Raw genomic sequence first — 15,169 nt, forward strand, 5'->3', positions numbered from 1 at the left:
TTATTTTATATTTATCTATATAAATTTCCTTTGTATATATACTTTGTAATAGTTTTAATAAAATCACAATTTAAATGCTAATTACGTTACTTATATATTTTTTCTATTTTAGTTAGACTTGTATGCATATTTAACTTAGCGTTCAAAAAACTAAATGTTTTTAAACTTTTGCCCTGTACTATAATGCTTTTATGCAGATTGCAGACAGATTATTTGCTACTTTTATGCAAACATTTGCATGACTTTCAAGCTACCTGTTTAATATGGCAAATAAAAGTACCTTATGTGAAAAGTTTGTGTTAAAAAAGCTATTTGTATTGTATCACATGACCTATTATCAAGCCTAATAATTTTAACCAATAGAATACATAATTTAGTATTTGGTTATTTTATTTGTTAAATATATCAAAAAGTCAAACATAAATGTAAGGTTTAATTTTAACTTATAGTTTTTTGTAAGTGAGAACTAGCTGGTTAGCATCATTCAATGAAAAACTAATATAGTTTTCAAGGTTGTCATTTGGACCACTACATCCACCAAGTCACACATAAATAAATATATCTAAAAACAGTTGATGTTAAATAGTAGTTATATTTTTAATAACGATGTTTTTTAAAATTTTCACCTTACTGTTCTTTAGTGAATATTAATAAATTATATTTTGTTTTATAAACACTCTAAATTAAATATCTATTTTAATAAAGTTAATTTAGAATTCCAACTTTTATTAATGAATTAGCTAGGAATATAATAATAATCATTTATTTTTAAATTGTTTTTAAAATCTATAGTTTTTATTTGGTATATAAGAATTCCTGGTAATTACCTAGAATGATGTAGCACCTATTTCAAAGCTTAAATTTTATTATATTTAATGTCTTTTTTATCTATAATTTTAAACTAAAAGTTAATACTTTGTAAATACATAAATAAAGTTAAACTTATTTATCATAAAAACTAATTAAACTTAAATCTTTAGTTGCTTTTAATATACAATCTATATACACAATATTGTAAATATACAATATATTATATATATACAATATATTGCAATTACATCAATACAATAATTAATATTGATTAAGATATTGTAAATTGAAATAAATTAAATATTTGTTTTATAATTAACAAATTTAATTCTTACTATACTTTTATATATTTTGTTTAAAACAAAATATCTTTTTAGATTAAACTTACTAGGCTTAAAACATTAATATTTAGCCTAAAATTATGGTTAAAAAAGACTCGAATATAAAGTCAATTCAGCTTGATATTAGTGTGACATCATCCTAGGTAATTACCAAATTTTCAAACTGTAATATATAAAAGTATAAAATAAATTTGTTTCAGTTTTACTTGTTTTTAATACATTATAAGTTATTTGGTAAATTATGGACCAAAACGTAATTACAACAGAGCTAAAAGGAAATGTTAGTTTGTTTAAAAATATCTTTTTAAACTAAATACTATCTGTTTTTTGACTTTGTACTTTATAAAATAATCTTTTAATAATCATTTCAGTTTGAAAAAATAGGAAGTGTTGGAGTCTTAGTTGCTTCATTCTTGATTTATAGTGTCTTGTATACATATTCTGGACAGTTCTTTGGCTTCACATCTGCTGCAATGGCTGTTGCAAAATGTTTACCAATTGTTTTCTGTCACCTTATGGTGTGGAGGTAATATGAAAATTATATTGCAGTTGTTTAAAAAACACCTTTAATTTTTTATCAATGGTTGAAGATAGCATAATAAACTAAGCTTAAAAAAACACTCAATTTTTTTCAAGACTAGAGGTCAGCAAACCGGCTCACAAGCCACATTCAAATATTTTTCAAATAATCTAAAATAATTTTGTTAAATTTTTTTCAAAGTTTTAGTGTTATCTTTAAAAGATAATATGTTGCCTTTTTCGTTCAAAAAATAAGTAAAAAGTGTGTTTTTTAATCACACTAAAATTGTTTCTTTTTCGACTTGTCGACCTCTGTTATAGACTTATGCTTGTTGACATTTTTTTATTACAACAAGTTATTAGGTACTAATTTAGTATTTTATATTTTGAGTCATTGCATGAAAAGTTTTGGTATTAAAAGTATGTTAATTAGTATCAATTGGTAAAATGTAACTATAGAAATACTTGCAGGTACGGTTTATTTTAGATGCTAATGTAAGAAAAATGTTAATTTTTAAAACTAATGTTTTAAGTATTTTAGTTAAAACTAAAATACAGAAGTAAGCATATTAACATATTTTAGTTTTAAATCTAGAAATACAAGTTAAGTAGTTAGTTTTCATTTATATAATATAGATTTTTCATATATTCATTATGGCAACTGGTCAAGTATGCACAAAAGACACTTTTGCACAAAGACAATTTGTCACAAAGGAACACTTTTGCACAAAGACACTTTTGGATAAAGGGTCACTTTTACACTATAGACAATTTTGCACAAGATTAAAAAAAAACAATAAAAGTTGAAATAAAATTACCAGCAAGGGTAAGGGTTAAGGATAACAGTGACAATAAGAAAAATAGCAAAGTAAAAATAAATAAAAAATTATATAAATAAAAAAAAAAAAATTAAATAATAAAGAAAAATAAAAAGCCAACCAATAAAAGGGGTTAACAGTGATAGTAAAAATAATAAAAAAATATAATATACATATATAATAATAATATTAAAGAAAACAAAAGTAACCGACTATAGGTAAGGGTTAAGGCCTTAGGGGTAACAGTGATAATAAAAAAAAAATTAAGAAAATAAAAAATGCTAAGAAAAAATTTTGGGCCAAGGGTAAAGGTCAGTGGTAACAGTGATAGTTAAAAAAAAGAAAACTAAAAAGAAAAAATAATTAATAATAAAAAAAGAATAAATAATTGTTTAACCCATGCAACAGTGTTGTACAAAAGAGTTCCTTGTGCGTATTTGACACCTACCCATTCAATATATATGTATTTACAAACTTTATATTACGTATATAGTTTTTTAGCTTTCACAGTAACTAAGTTTTTAAGTAGATTTAAGCACAAAATAAAGTCTAATAAATTGTACAAAGTTTACAAAATATATATTATGTATTTTAAAATCTACTTAAATTAAATGTAGACTTTAATTTTTCTTTATGCAAAATAACCAAAAATACTAAGTTTTAAGAATTAACTCTGTACAAAAAGTGTAAAAAATATGACTTGTTAAATTTTTTATTGTGCTTACAGTTGGACATGAATTCATCTCTTTTTTTGTGGAAACAGTTTTTTCCTTGTATTCTACGTTTTTTGCTTCTTTTAAGCATAGTCTGCACATTTGTCTGCAAACTTTAACTAAAGATTTATGCTTATTTTATCGCCACCAAAATTTATTTGAAGTCAATATTTCTTTTTGTTTTAATCTACAATTGTAGTTTGATTTTTATTTATTTAAGAGACTTTCTAAGCTTTGCAAACTTTAATCTGGACTAAGTTAAAACAATCTGTTGTAATTTATTTTCTCATACTCCAGAGTAACCTCATGTAATAGTTATCTTTTAAACTAAATACTCAGAAAGCTAAATCACAATTCTCAACTTTATTTAAATTATGTCTTTTATGTACAAAAATACAACTTTTAATAAATTTTATCTAAATACTAAAAACCTACACAGTTACTAATCATTAGTTCATTAAGTTAAAAATGAAAATCATATGTGTATGTACAATGTACAGTGATTATTGTATCAATAAGCAGGGTTGCCACTCGGTCAGGAAAAGTCAGGAAATCAGGAAAAGTCAGGAAAAATTTTAAAAAATGACAAAAGTCAGGAAAAGTCAGGAAAAAATGGGGGGTTTTGAAAAAAAGTCAGGAAAAGTCAGGAAATTTGATAAAATAAAATGAAAAAAAGTCAGATTTTGTCAATTTAAATTTACAAAATTCCTTGTTTTCCAAAGACTTCAAATGGTAAAAATTAATTAAAAGTCCTTTAAAGTCAGAAAAAAATTCCAAATTTTTCCTAGAAATTTACAAAAATATTTAATTTTATTTCCTATGCCTTCATCTGGTATAAATTAGTAAAATATCCTTTATAAAACTGCAAAAATTTTCTCAAAAAATATTGAACATCTTTTAATAGTTTCAAGTGTTAGATTATGTATTTTAGAATAAGTTTAATTTAAGAGTTTGATTTAGAAAAGTCAGGAAAATTTTGGTAAAAAGTCAGGAAAAGTCAGGAAATTTTTCTCTGCTTGATCAGTGGCAACCATTAAAAGCTACGTAAAATATTTGTCCTCTTTTTTTATAAAAAAAAGTACTTAACTAATATAGTTTGGTTTATGTAACTAAATAGTTTAATTTGAAATTTGTTTTATATTTTGTTTTAATTGTAGACAGTTGTTTAGTGTCATTTTCAGGGTTGCCACAAGGTTGGGAAAAGTCAAAAAAAAACTACGAAAGTAAGGAAAAAGAGATAGTTTCTGAAAAATAAAGTCATGAAATTTGATAAAAATGTTTGGTAATGTTATTCTCTAAAATTTTTTGCTTTTGCAATTAATATTTTTTTCAGGGTCTAATTGAATTTTTGAAATAAACTTAAATCTTTTAATATCTTTATTTGTTTTTTAAGTATTTGGATATGTATTTTTGAAACAATTTTAATTAAAAAATTGATTTAAAAAACAAGATTTTTTTTCAGCTTTATCTGTGGGAAACCCTGCATGTTTTTTTGGCTTTTACCTTAAATTTTACATGTGTTGTTATTGTTGTTTTTGCTTAATAATTTATTGTTTTGTTCTATTATTCAGTTGCTGAAATTACTGTTGCAACTATATAATATTTTAATTATACTGTGATAAAAAGTTTTCTTGTACAAATGATAGTTTTCAGAAAGTCTATATACTAGGTTTAAGAATTCTTTGCCAAGATTTTTTTGTACTTTTAGATTGAAAAGATGATCAAAATCTATTGCGTTTTGTTTTCTGTTATTATTTTTTGTTATGAATTTTGTGAACCAATTTATTTTTTGTAGTTGACTGAAATTAGATCGTTTTAGTAGGTTTGTTTGGCACTATTGAAAAAGTCTTTGACTAATAGATAATTCGCTCATATTACTTATTTTTATTAAATAAATACAAGTTTTGTGCCAAAAAAAAAACATCACTCTGAGGGAGTCTTGGTGCATAAAACATGTTTAAAGTATTGTCTGTTTTATATCAATATATGTAAGCTGTAAAAGTTTGATAGTTAAATAAAACAAAAAGGAATCTTTCAGATAAAATTACTTTTACTTTTTGAACTACTTTTATTACACTATATATCAATCAAACTGATTTATAAGGAGTTAATATTTATTGATATCAAAAGTGCATGACCATATCTAAAACTTATTTTAGTATTGATTTAAAAAAGTAAAAATTAACATATATAATCTACATTTTATATCATATACTTGTTTCATCATTAATTAATTGAAACGTTTTAATCTTTTAGTTTATGAATGCACTAATAGTTTTAAAAATTTTAAGGTGTGGAAACGAAAACTTGACAAAACCTAAACACAGAACTAAGTTAATTTTAGTTGGACTTTTTGCTTCAATGGTAGGAGATATTTTTCTTGTATATGCAAATCAAGGATATTTTCTTCAAGGTAATTTGGTGTCTTAATGAAGTTTTGTCTAAATTTCGTATACATATTAAGAATATTTAAACACATTGTAAGTTATAATTTGTATCAAAAACTCTTATTCATTAATTGAATTTAATACAATAAGCACTAATTATAAATAGTAAATATACTAATTTTTGAAATATTTTTTAAGTATTACTGGTTTAGTTTTTAATCTTAAAATTATGTATTAAAACTTAAACTTATATAATATATTTAAATATTTTTTGTGTTAAATGCAAAATTATAAAATGTCAATGCAATTTCAAGCATCAGAATTTCAGTAGTTTAATTAATTAATTGATTCCTCAATTTAACGTTTTATCTTTAGTCAAATATATTGTGAGTAAGGTTCTGTATATGAAGAACTTAAAGAAATGTTATTGAAATGATAAGTTTAAGTGTGTATTTACAGATGTGGACACACTAATGTTAATCCACAGTTTTTTTTGTTAAATGGTGTTTAGTCTAATATTTACAAACTATTAAACAATTTTGTTGGAAACTAATTACATACTCCTATTCTTTTTAACAATCTAAGTTTGTGATTTAATTATTTACTAATCACTTTTTTAAACAAACACTCATAGGTCTTTTTCACTATTGTTTAAATTGCATCTGTTTTTTGTATTTTTTATGCATAATTTTTTTTAAAAAAATTAATATTTGGCCTCATAAAAATATTATAAATAAGAGTTATTTATTTAAAGTGTATTTAGGTCGCGCGGACTAACACAAAATTTTACAAATTGATATTATTTTGCATATTTTAAATTTTGCTACCATATATTATAAACCTTTTAAACTTTTTTGTTTTTTAGATAAATGGAAGTAAATTTATTAAAATAAATAGGTTCTTTAAAGTGTTACACGGATACTAGTTTATTATAAAAAATATCCTTCTAAAATGTTTACCAATGTTTTACTGGGTTTTTATAATTTTAAAACCAAGAAAGCATTTACTTATTTTGTACTAAAGTTATAAAACACCATTTATTTTGTTTTTGTTTAATTCTGTTTTTGCAATATATATTTACTTATTACTTTATGATCTTATCTTCTATTTTTGCGTTCAAGAATATTTTTAGCACTATAAACTATTTTATTTTATATACAGTGTTAAAGATTATTTCACTGTACTAGTTTGTGGTATTCTACTTGACTAAACTAAATTTTGAACTTTCTATGCTTAGATAAACAACTTAGTTAGTTATAATTAATCTTTACACCAAACTGCTATAAAATTGAATACGCTTTGATTTAATTTTTTTCTACTTATTTAAATACATTTGCCTACTTACTATTAAATTATTTTTATCTTAGTAAAAAACTCATAGGTACAAAGGTTGTAAAATTGATTTTTATAGCTCTTCAATGCAAAAAGTGTTAGAAGAAGTGTACTTCAAAAAGTATTAGTCATCAGTTTTTATATTAGGGAAATAAGAAGACGTAAATAATTTTCTGCGTAAAACAGTTAAATAATTAAATTTATGTTAAAGTATTTTGCCTTGCTCAAATTAATTTGTTATTAGGGGTATTTTTCATAAAAGTATAATAATTCTTAAGGACTTTGAACAATAATTTAAAAATAATCAAAAGCTTATGGTAAAGTATTACTGATAAAAGTTATTTAAAACTACGTAATTGTAAGTTTTTCACAATCTATAAATGTCAGTAGCCTTTTATAAGTCCTGGGCCAATTATCCTGGAAAAGGTTGCTTTTGGGCCAGTCATTCTAAAACATTTGTAATAATCAAAATATAAATACTATTTTAAATAAAAATATGATAAAATAATCAACAGTTTAGCACTAGTAATGAGTAATTATTAAATTATTAGCCTAATTTTTAGCTTTTGCAACAATTTTCTTTATTTTAATGTTTCAAAAAGGTATGTTTTCAGCTGAAAAGTACCTCATTGGCCGCACATTTTGCTTTAAGGTCCGCATTTCGCCCTGCCGCAGTTTGCCGACCCCTGGTCTAAAGTCTAGATCAGGGTTTTCCAATTTTTTTTTTCAAAAGGCTACCTTTGAAGAAGTTAAAAAAGCTATGGCCCCCTCCAACAAGTGTTTTTTTTGTTGTTGTCTATCATCAACTCCAGAATATCTAGTATAAGTTTCAAATTATGGCCGTGTGGCTCCCCTATTTACGGCTTGTGGCCCCCTAAATTTTTCCATAGTTTTTAGTATATGTTTCAAAATTACAATTAAAAACGCCTAGGACCTTTTTTTTATCTTCATCATCAACTCCAGAAAAGCTAGTGTAAGTTTCAAATTATGACCTCATGGCACTGCTTTTGGCCCCTTTGCCACTCATGGCCCCCAAGGAGGCCACTTGGCCCACTTTTAAAACCTTGGTTTAGATTTTGGTAAAAGTAGCAGATAAGAACGATATAACAGCTTTGATAACTAATAAATTAAAATAAATCTGTAAAAATGTTGAACCTAAGCTTATAGTCATCAAATTTTTACTATATTTTGATTGTTAAAACATGTTATCTTAAACATATAACAAAGTTGAAAAGGTTAATACAGGGTTGCCAAAAAACTTGGAATCCTGGAAAAACCTGGAACTTGATAGTTTAGGCTAAAAAAATCTGGAAAAACCTGGAATTTGAGAAATTTTGAAAAAAAAAACTGGAATTTTGAACAAAAAACCTGGAGTTTGAAACAACTTTTACATGTTAAGTAGGAAAATTTCGATTTGAATCAAAAAATCTATAGTATAAATAAAAATTTTTGTCATCATCAAAAAATTTTTTATTAAGAAACACATTTAAAGAAAGTTTAAGATATCTTTTCAATGTTTTTATACTATTTAACACATTTTTTACCTTAAACTTAATTATAAACTAAAAATAGACCCTAAAACCTGTAATTTTTAAAACCTGTAAAAAAACTTTGAAAAACTGGAGAAAATTTGCCATAAACATTTGGCAGCCCTGTTATTATAAGTTTAAAAAAATTTGTCAAATTTTTTTATCATATCTTGATTTGTTTGTAGTAATGGAAAGTAAAGTAGAAGCGCAGTGGGTTTCAGGTTAGGTAAAATTCCTTTTTTATATTGTTTACATAATTTTGATATTTATATCCATGTTAACAAACTTATATTCAAATTGTATGTTTACCAGGGCCTAAATTTAAGATGAAAATTTAATAATGTAGTTTATCAAAAGACAAAAAAAAACGCACAAAATTTTTGGTCATAAGACGTGTTATACGATACAAAGAACCTTTCGATTATTGAGTCTTGCACGACGGATATCTTTTGTAATATATAATAATTATTATATAACTGTAATTATTATATATTATAATAATATGCTAAATAAATTTAAAAAAATAAATTGATATATTAAACATTTAATTGCATTAATAGTTTTTAAAATATTGCATTTTAATGACTATAACATAACGAAAATTAAATATCTCAGTTTAATTTATTTTATTAAAACTTTAGCGGCATGCAACATTAAAACGTAAAATTAAAATAAAATATTGCAATTTATATTATACAGTTTAAATTTAATTTGCTTATAATATAATATTAATATATATAAAAGAAATATACAAATTAAAGTATCTTTAAAAAATATTTAATTGACCTTTTTTTTTAATTATTAAAATTTTACCATTTTTATATAATGAAAATTAAATTTATAGTTTTAGAGAAATATATTAAAACTTTAGCTGCTTATTTCATTATTATATTAAATAAAATTAAAATATTTCACTTTAAATTTAGTTTACTTATAATACAATACTTAAATATGTAAAAGAAATATACATTAATGTACATTGTAAGTCATTATAGTTTTTCATAACATAATTTAAAATAAATAGTCTTAATCTAAAACTGTACTGTTCATTACCAAATAATGAGAGAGAAAGTGAATGAAAGAAACAGGAGCCATCAGCAGAGGCTTTATAAGCTAAGTAGCTATAATTTTCACAATATTTTGAGTAATTTAATAACAACAATTGGCATTAAAATCTAACTCATTAAAATTCAAATCAATTTTATTACTAAAACTTGGTAGTTCTAAACTAATAATAAACCTTCTGTACATACTAAACAAACTTTTGAAGTCATTACAACCTTCAAATAATCTCAAACACTGCTTTGCTTTCATTTCGCTGTCAATAACGTTCATGCTAACAATTTTAATTGTACTGTAATTATATAAATACTTCAACTTTAAATAATACTTATAAGAACTATAAAAACTTGCATTAAAATACTAAATTAATATTTTTTTTTAATAAGCTAACAAAAAGCACTAAAAACTAAAAATTCATAAAAAACTCTATTTTTGTAGGTAGGGAAGGGTATTGTATAATTATTTGAACCAAATGTTACAAAATAATATAAATATTTCATAAAAAATTAGATTTTTTCTCTTTTTTTATTATATTTTCTTTTTCATTACAAGTCTTAACTTTTTGATTTTTTTATTAAAAACCCTTAAAAAAGTTTTAGGTAAGCTAAATACTATTTTTGTTTCTGTGAAAACAAAAGTTTCTGTGAAAATTATTACTTTGTGTGGTCTGGTGGCGTAGGGGCACTAATGGTAGCCTAAAAACTTTCTGAGTTGAATTGCAGGATTATTATTGAATTTCAGTTTAATATTGGTGCAACATAGTAGTAGGCTAGGTTAATACTGGAAAATTTCCTAAAAAACTGATCTGTAACAAAACACTTTGAAAATAGTTACTCTGACCTGCAACAGTGTTACAAAAGTTTCTTTGAAAGTTATTATTAATGTGTGGTCTGAGGGTATAGGGGCCCTAATGGCAACTTTAAAACTCTCTGAGTTGAACTGCAAGATTGAAACCTAGTGGTTGACACATATACAAAAAAAAATTGTAGTATCTAACCTATTCAGAGAATTAAAGTGAATTAAAATTCAACTAATATCAATAAAAAATATATATAACATTTGGTTATGCTCTTCAGGTCAGCACCAAAAACAAACTGAAAATATAATACATTTGATGTCTTATTTAACCATAATAAAAGCAATTAAATACTTTAGTTTATTAGTTTATGATATATAGATTAATTTTATTCATGTATTTATAAAAGATAAATTTTAAGCCAAAAATTATGATTATCTAACACATCAAATGTATTATAATTTCAGCTTGATATTGGTAGTCTATATAAATTATTGTATTGAAATAATCATTTAATAATGTAGATTAAAAGGGATTAAACATTCAAGTTTTATTAGTTTAACATAAATATGTTAAATTTTGTTTATTACTTTGCCTAAAATCATGGTTAAAAAACACATTGAATATAATACAATTTCAGATTGATATTGGTGAAACATCATTCTTGGTAATTACCAAACTACAAATTGAAACCTAAGGGTTGACACATATACAAAAAAGTATTTTATTGTATCTTAATTATAATTTGAAATAATTTTGTGTATGTAAGTGATAATGTATAACACTTACTTATGACTTTAGTAATATTACTATAAGTAGTATATACTACTTGTAGTATACTAATATAATATACTAATATAACTATAGTATATAAGTATATTAGTAATATTAGTAAACTAAAACTCTTGTGTGTAGTTTTTTTTTCTTATTTCTATTTTTTTGTCAATTTCTAATTATTTGAATTTTGAGCACCTTTCTCTAGCTTGCATTTTTTCAACTGAAAGCGCAGTGTATTACTGACTAAAACTAAAAACAGACTGCGGGTACCCTTTAGTAGCCGTAGTAATCAACAATTTGAACCAAACTATGTTTTATAATCGTTACTGTACTTAGACTTTAATTAATTTTGTAGCATCTTAAATCTGCGAAAGAAATAATAACTAAGTGAAGCTACAATTTTGAAGAAGGTTTTATAATTAATTTTAAAGTGTAAAAATTCTAATTTTAATTTACTTTCAGGCATGATCGCTTTCGGAATTGCTCACATAAACTACGTCTTCGCTTTCGGGTTCAGACCGCTGCGACCCAAAATCTTGCTTTTGCTTTTACCCCTTGGAGCTGTCGTGTACTCCTACTTGTACCCTAACATAAATAACGATGTGTTGAAATACGGCGTACTGGTTTACGTTGCTTTGATAACTCTCATGGGTTGGAGAGCTCTGGCTTCTTACAAGTAAGATGTTCTTTTTTTTTTTACAAATCTTTTCTATTTTTTAATTCTTTAACTTCTTTTTTGCAAGTTAAGTTATAAGAACACTGTTTAGTGCAGTTTACCATTTTGTTAATATTTACTGGGTCGGATTTTTTCCTAATCGAAACAATAATTAATACGGTTATAAACAGAGCAGTTAATTTGCACCTTTATTATTATTATTTTATTAAGTTTTTCATTACACAAAATTAGTAATTTTAATTTTTGGTTTTACATCTGCCTTCATTTTCTAGTGCCTCTAAATCAACTGCCGAAGGTTCGACTAACAATGAAAATCAAAATGATCTCGCGGCAGTCGTCGGCTCAGTTTTGTTTTTTATCTCCGACACTGTCCTTTCGCTTAACAAGTTCACTGTTCCGATTCCCCACGCTCAGTACATCATCATGTCGACATACTACACTGCCCAGCTTTTTATTGCTTTGAGCGTTTGTGGGGGACGCGTTAAAATTGATTAACTTGCCAATTTTCAACGTAAAAAGCAATAAGTAGTGAAGCTGTAAACACAACACAATCAGTAAGTAACTCAAACTGCTAAATATATAAGAGCACTGAAGAAAAACAAAATGTATGTTTGCTTTTAACATTTAACCCATTATTTAACATTGTTTAATTATTTTTCATTACTTTCAAGCCATTGCTAAACTAAATTACTTTTACTTCATTAACTTAAGTTTTAATTTAGAGTTATTTACAACATAGGAGTACAAACCTGGTTAGTTAGAAGATTAAATAGTATAAAGGTTAATATTTTGTTTAAAAAAATTTGTGATTACAACAAAGTTTCAATTAACTACTCCTTTTAAAATTAAGATAAAAACGATTAAATACACATATTACAAAGGTTTTAAATTTCAACGTTAAGTATATGGTTTAGTTGAAATATACTTTTATTAATTTATAAGTTTGTATTATCAATAGCTCAGTATTCAAAATATATTATCTCTTTTTTTAAAGCTGAGCAATTCAAAAAACATATGACATTAATTCAAGACTAAATAGTCATTAGGTGACATTATCAAGTTCGTGCAAACTCATTCGATGATTAATTAAAGTTACAGGTACATTTAAGTATTTCGTTTGCAAAACAGCTAATTTAGAATCAGTACTCACTGTTGCAAAACTTTTAACCCACTTTCATATAATCCTGAAGTGAAAGTTATTACTAATTTGAGAAAAGCAATTTAAAAACTAGTGATTAATTTAAACTTATTAAAAATTATATATCATTTATTCAGCTGTATAACTCTTTTATACTGCCCTCAATATAAAAACTTAAAGCTTTACTTTAAAAAATATATTAAGAAAGTGATATGTTTTTTAAAGTTAATTTTAACAGTTTGTTTTTGTTATAAAACTAACAATTTAATCTGAAACTTGAAACTGAAAAAATGTTTTTTAGAAGTTTATTAAACATTTTGAAAGCTGATAGTTTTATCAATTTAAAAAAGTATCTTAAAGTAAATAATGTAAAGTAAAAACTAGCTTTTTTTGATGTAACTTGCGTTTTTGAATAATGAAGCTTTAAAATATTATTCTTCAATTTCTAACTTGAATGTATGATTTGTTAGCAAAGCAAATCACAAAAAAAAAGTAACTTTATCATAACACAACATTTAACGTATTAACTTTACTACACTCAGATAGTATTTTTCGCAGTATAAAAGTTTAAATATCGAGTTAAAACTTAACTACGATTTTAATGTTGTTAATACTCATATCTGTTGGTCTGTTTTACTGAAACTATTTAGTCAATTTAATTGACTCATATTTTCTATGTGCACTCAATATTTTATTATGTCAAAATTACTTTAAAAACAAGCTTTGAAAACCTTTATTTAGTATAAAGTTTTTCTCCGCATTTCACAAGTTATATATATTTTTTCATATTTTTGCTTCAGTATTATTTATTTGAAACTAACCTTTAGCTTGTTATTTTAAGCAATTTTCACTTAAACTCGTACTGTTTTCACCGTGTTATGCTGCTCAATTAATATGAACTGGCTTTGAAATATTTACATGACTCTTTTATTGCGTACTTTACCATGTTGCATATGTTATTTTGTTCGGAGTTGTATTAAAATATTTATGGATAGTTTTGTCTTTTATTGTCTGAAGTAAATACATACTTATATTTTTGGACTCGGTTTAAAAGTTAGACATTAAAAGATCAATCTTAATTTTTTTTAAACGATTATTTTTTATCTAATTGTATAAAGACTACTTACTTTAATGTAACAAACATACTTAAAACTCTGTAAAAAATACACGACAAAAAAATTTGATCTTTTTACAATTATACAAAAGTAACTTGATTTTTTTCGTTTAGCGCAACACTGCTTATATTGACTCGTATGATAATAATAAATGATATTTTTAATTTTTAAGCTTTAGAAATAGTCAATGAGCTCACTTAGTAAGGTATTTTATAGTCTGTTTTATAAAAACAGTTACGCTAAAATTAATAACGATTTTATGTTAAAATTAGTAAAGCATGTAACTATAAATAATTAACATGCTAATAAACTTAACAATGGGATGTTAAAATAAAAATTGACTATTTTACTTTATGTAAAATTAAATAGTTCCATAACTAATTAAAAAAACTGTATTTAGTACTTGATCGTATCGTTGACAAAAAATATTCTATCATTCTTAACAACTAAATTTATACTGAACGAATTTTTTATAAAATGATAATATTACAGAATAAAATACTTTGAGGCAAATAAGAATAAATGTATATTAATTTTACTAGTAAACAAAATACCTAAAGATACTATTACAAAACTGAAGCATCAAAAAGGCGTATAACAATTTGATTTGCTTGTTAATAAGCATAGCTTGTAGAGGTCTGTGCTTTTAAAAGAGACTGGCACTGATGTTTCTTAATTTAGATTAAGTTATACAACATTTTTTTTCTTTTACAAACTTTTCAAGTACAAGGCTCTTATTAAAATAGAATTTGTAAATTGTTTTATTATTTTAAAACTGACAAAACTTGTTGAGTTTAATATTTCGTTCACGGGAATATAACTTATTAGCATTAATCCACAAGTAAGACAAAACTACAAAATAGGTATCTTTAGTAAAAATTTGATACGTAATACCTTAATAAAAACATGCTAACTCTCCAAAAAAAATTTTGGCTACTTTGAAATTGTAGTTAATATTATACTTAAGTTAATTGAGATGATAAAAATAAATCTGATACAATAAAGATTTAATTAAAACCTTTTTTACGCTTACAAACTTTTCAATAAATAGTGAAAGAATGTATGTTATTTTGAAAAAGAAAGAAGCTTTTCTAATTAAGAACAATAGATTGGTATTTCCAAAATACTATTATAGTGACTTAAGGTACATTGGGGA

The 15,169-nt window shown here is 24.2% G+C and overlaps 1 protein-coding gene across 1 annotated transcript; it reads left to right on the forward strand.

The window, feature by feature from the left end:
- Positions 1-1,349: 1,349 nt before the first annotated feature.
- On the forward strand, positions 1,350-13,892 carry LOC145837730 (lysoplasmalogenase TMEM86A-like). Its single transcript, XM_082945160.1, has 5 exons — positions 1,350-1,431; positions 1,523-1,677; positions 5,493-5,614; positions 11,547-11,760; positions 12,033-13,892. Exons 1-5 carry the CDS (start codon positions 1,393-1,395, stop codon positions 12,253-12,255), a joined length of 753 nt encoding a protein of 250 aa, XP_082801286.1. The 5' UTR covers positions 1,350-1,392; the 3' UTR covers positions 12,256-13,892.
- The last annotated feature ends 1,277 nt before the right edge of the window (positions 13,893-15,169 follow it).

The sequence above is a fragment of the Thalia democratica genome, chromosome 6, assembly GCF_965202585.1.
Source record: "Thalia democratica chromosome 6, ktThaDemo2.hap1.1, whole genome shotgun sequence".
Taxonomy (NCBI): Eukaryota; Metazoa; Chordata; class Thaliacea; order Salpida; family Salpidae; genus Thalia; species Thalia democratica.

Excerpts from the sequence above, each read along its gene's own strand:
- LOC145837730 (XM_082945160.1), top strand. The coding sequence starts at position 1,393 with ATGGACCAAAACGTAATTACAACAGAGCTAAAAGGAAAT. Across the intron at positions 5,615-11,546 it reads TCAAGGATATTTTCTTCAAG|GCATGATCGCTTTCGGAATT; the intron begins GTAATTTGGTGT and ends ATTTACTTTCAG. Across the intron at positions 11,761-12,032 it reads AGAGCTCTGGCTTCTTACAA|TGCCTCTAAATCAACTGCCG; the intron begins GTAAGATGTTCT and ends TTCATTTTCTAG.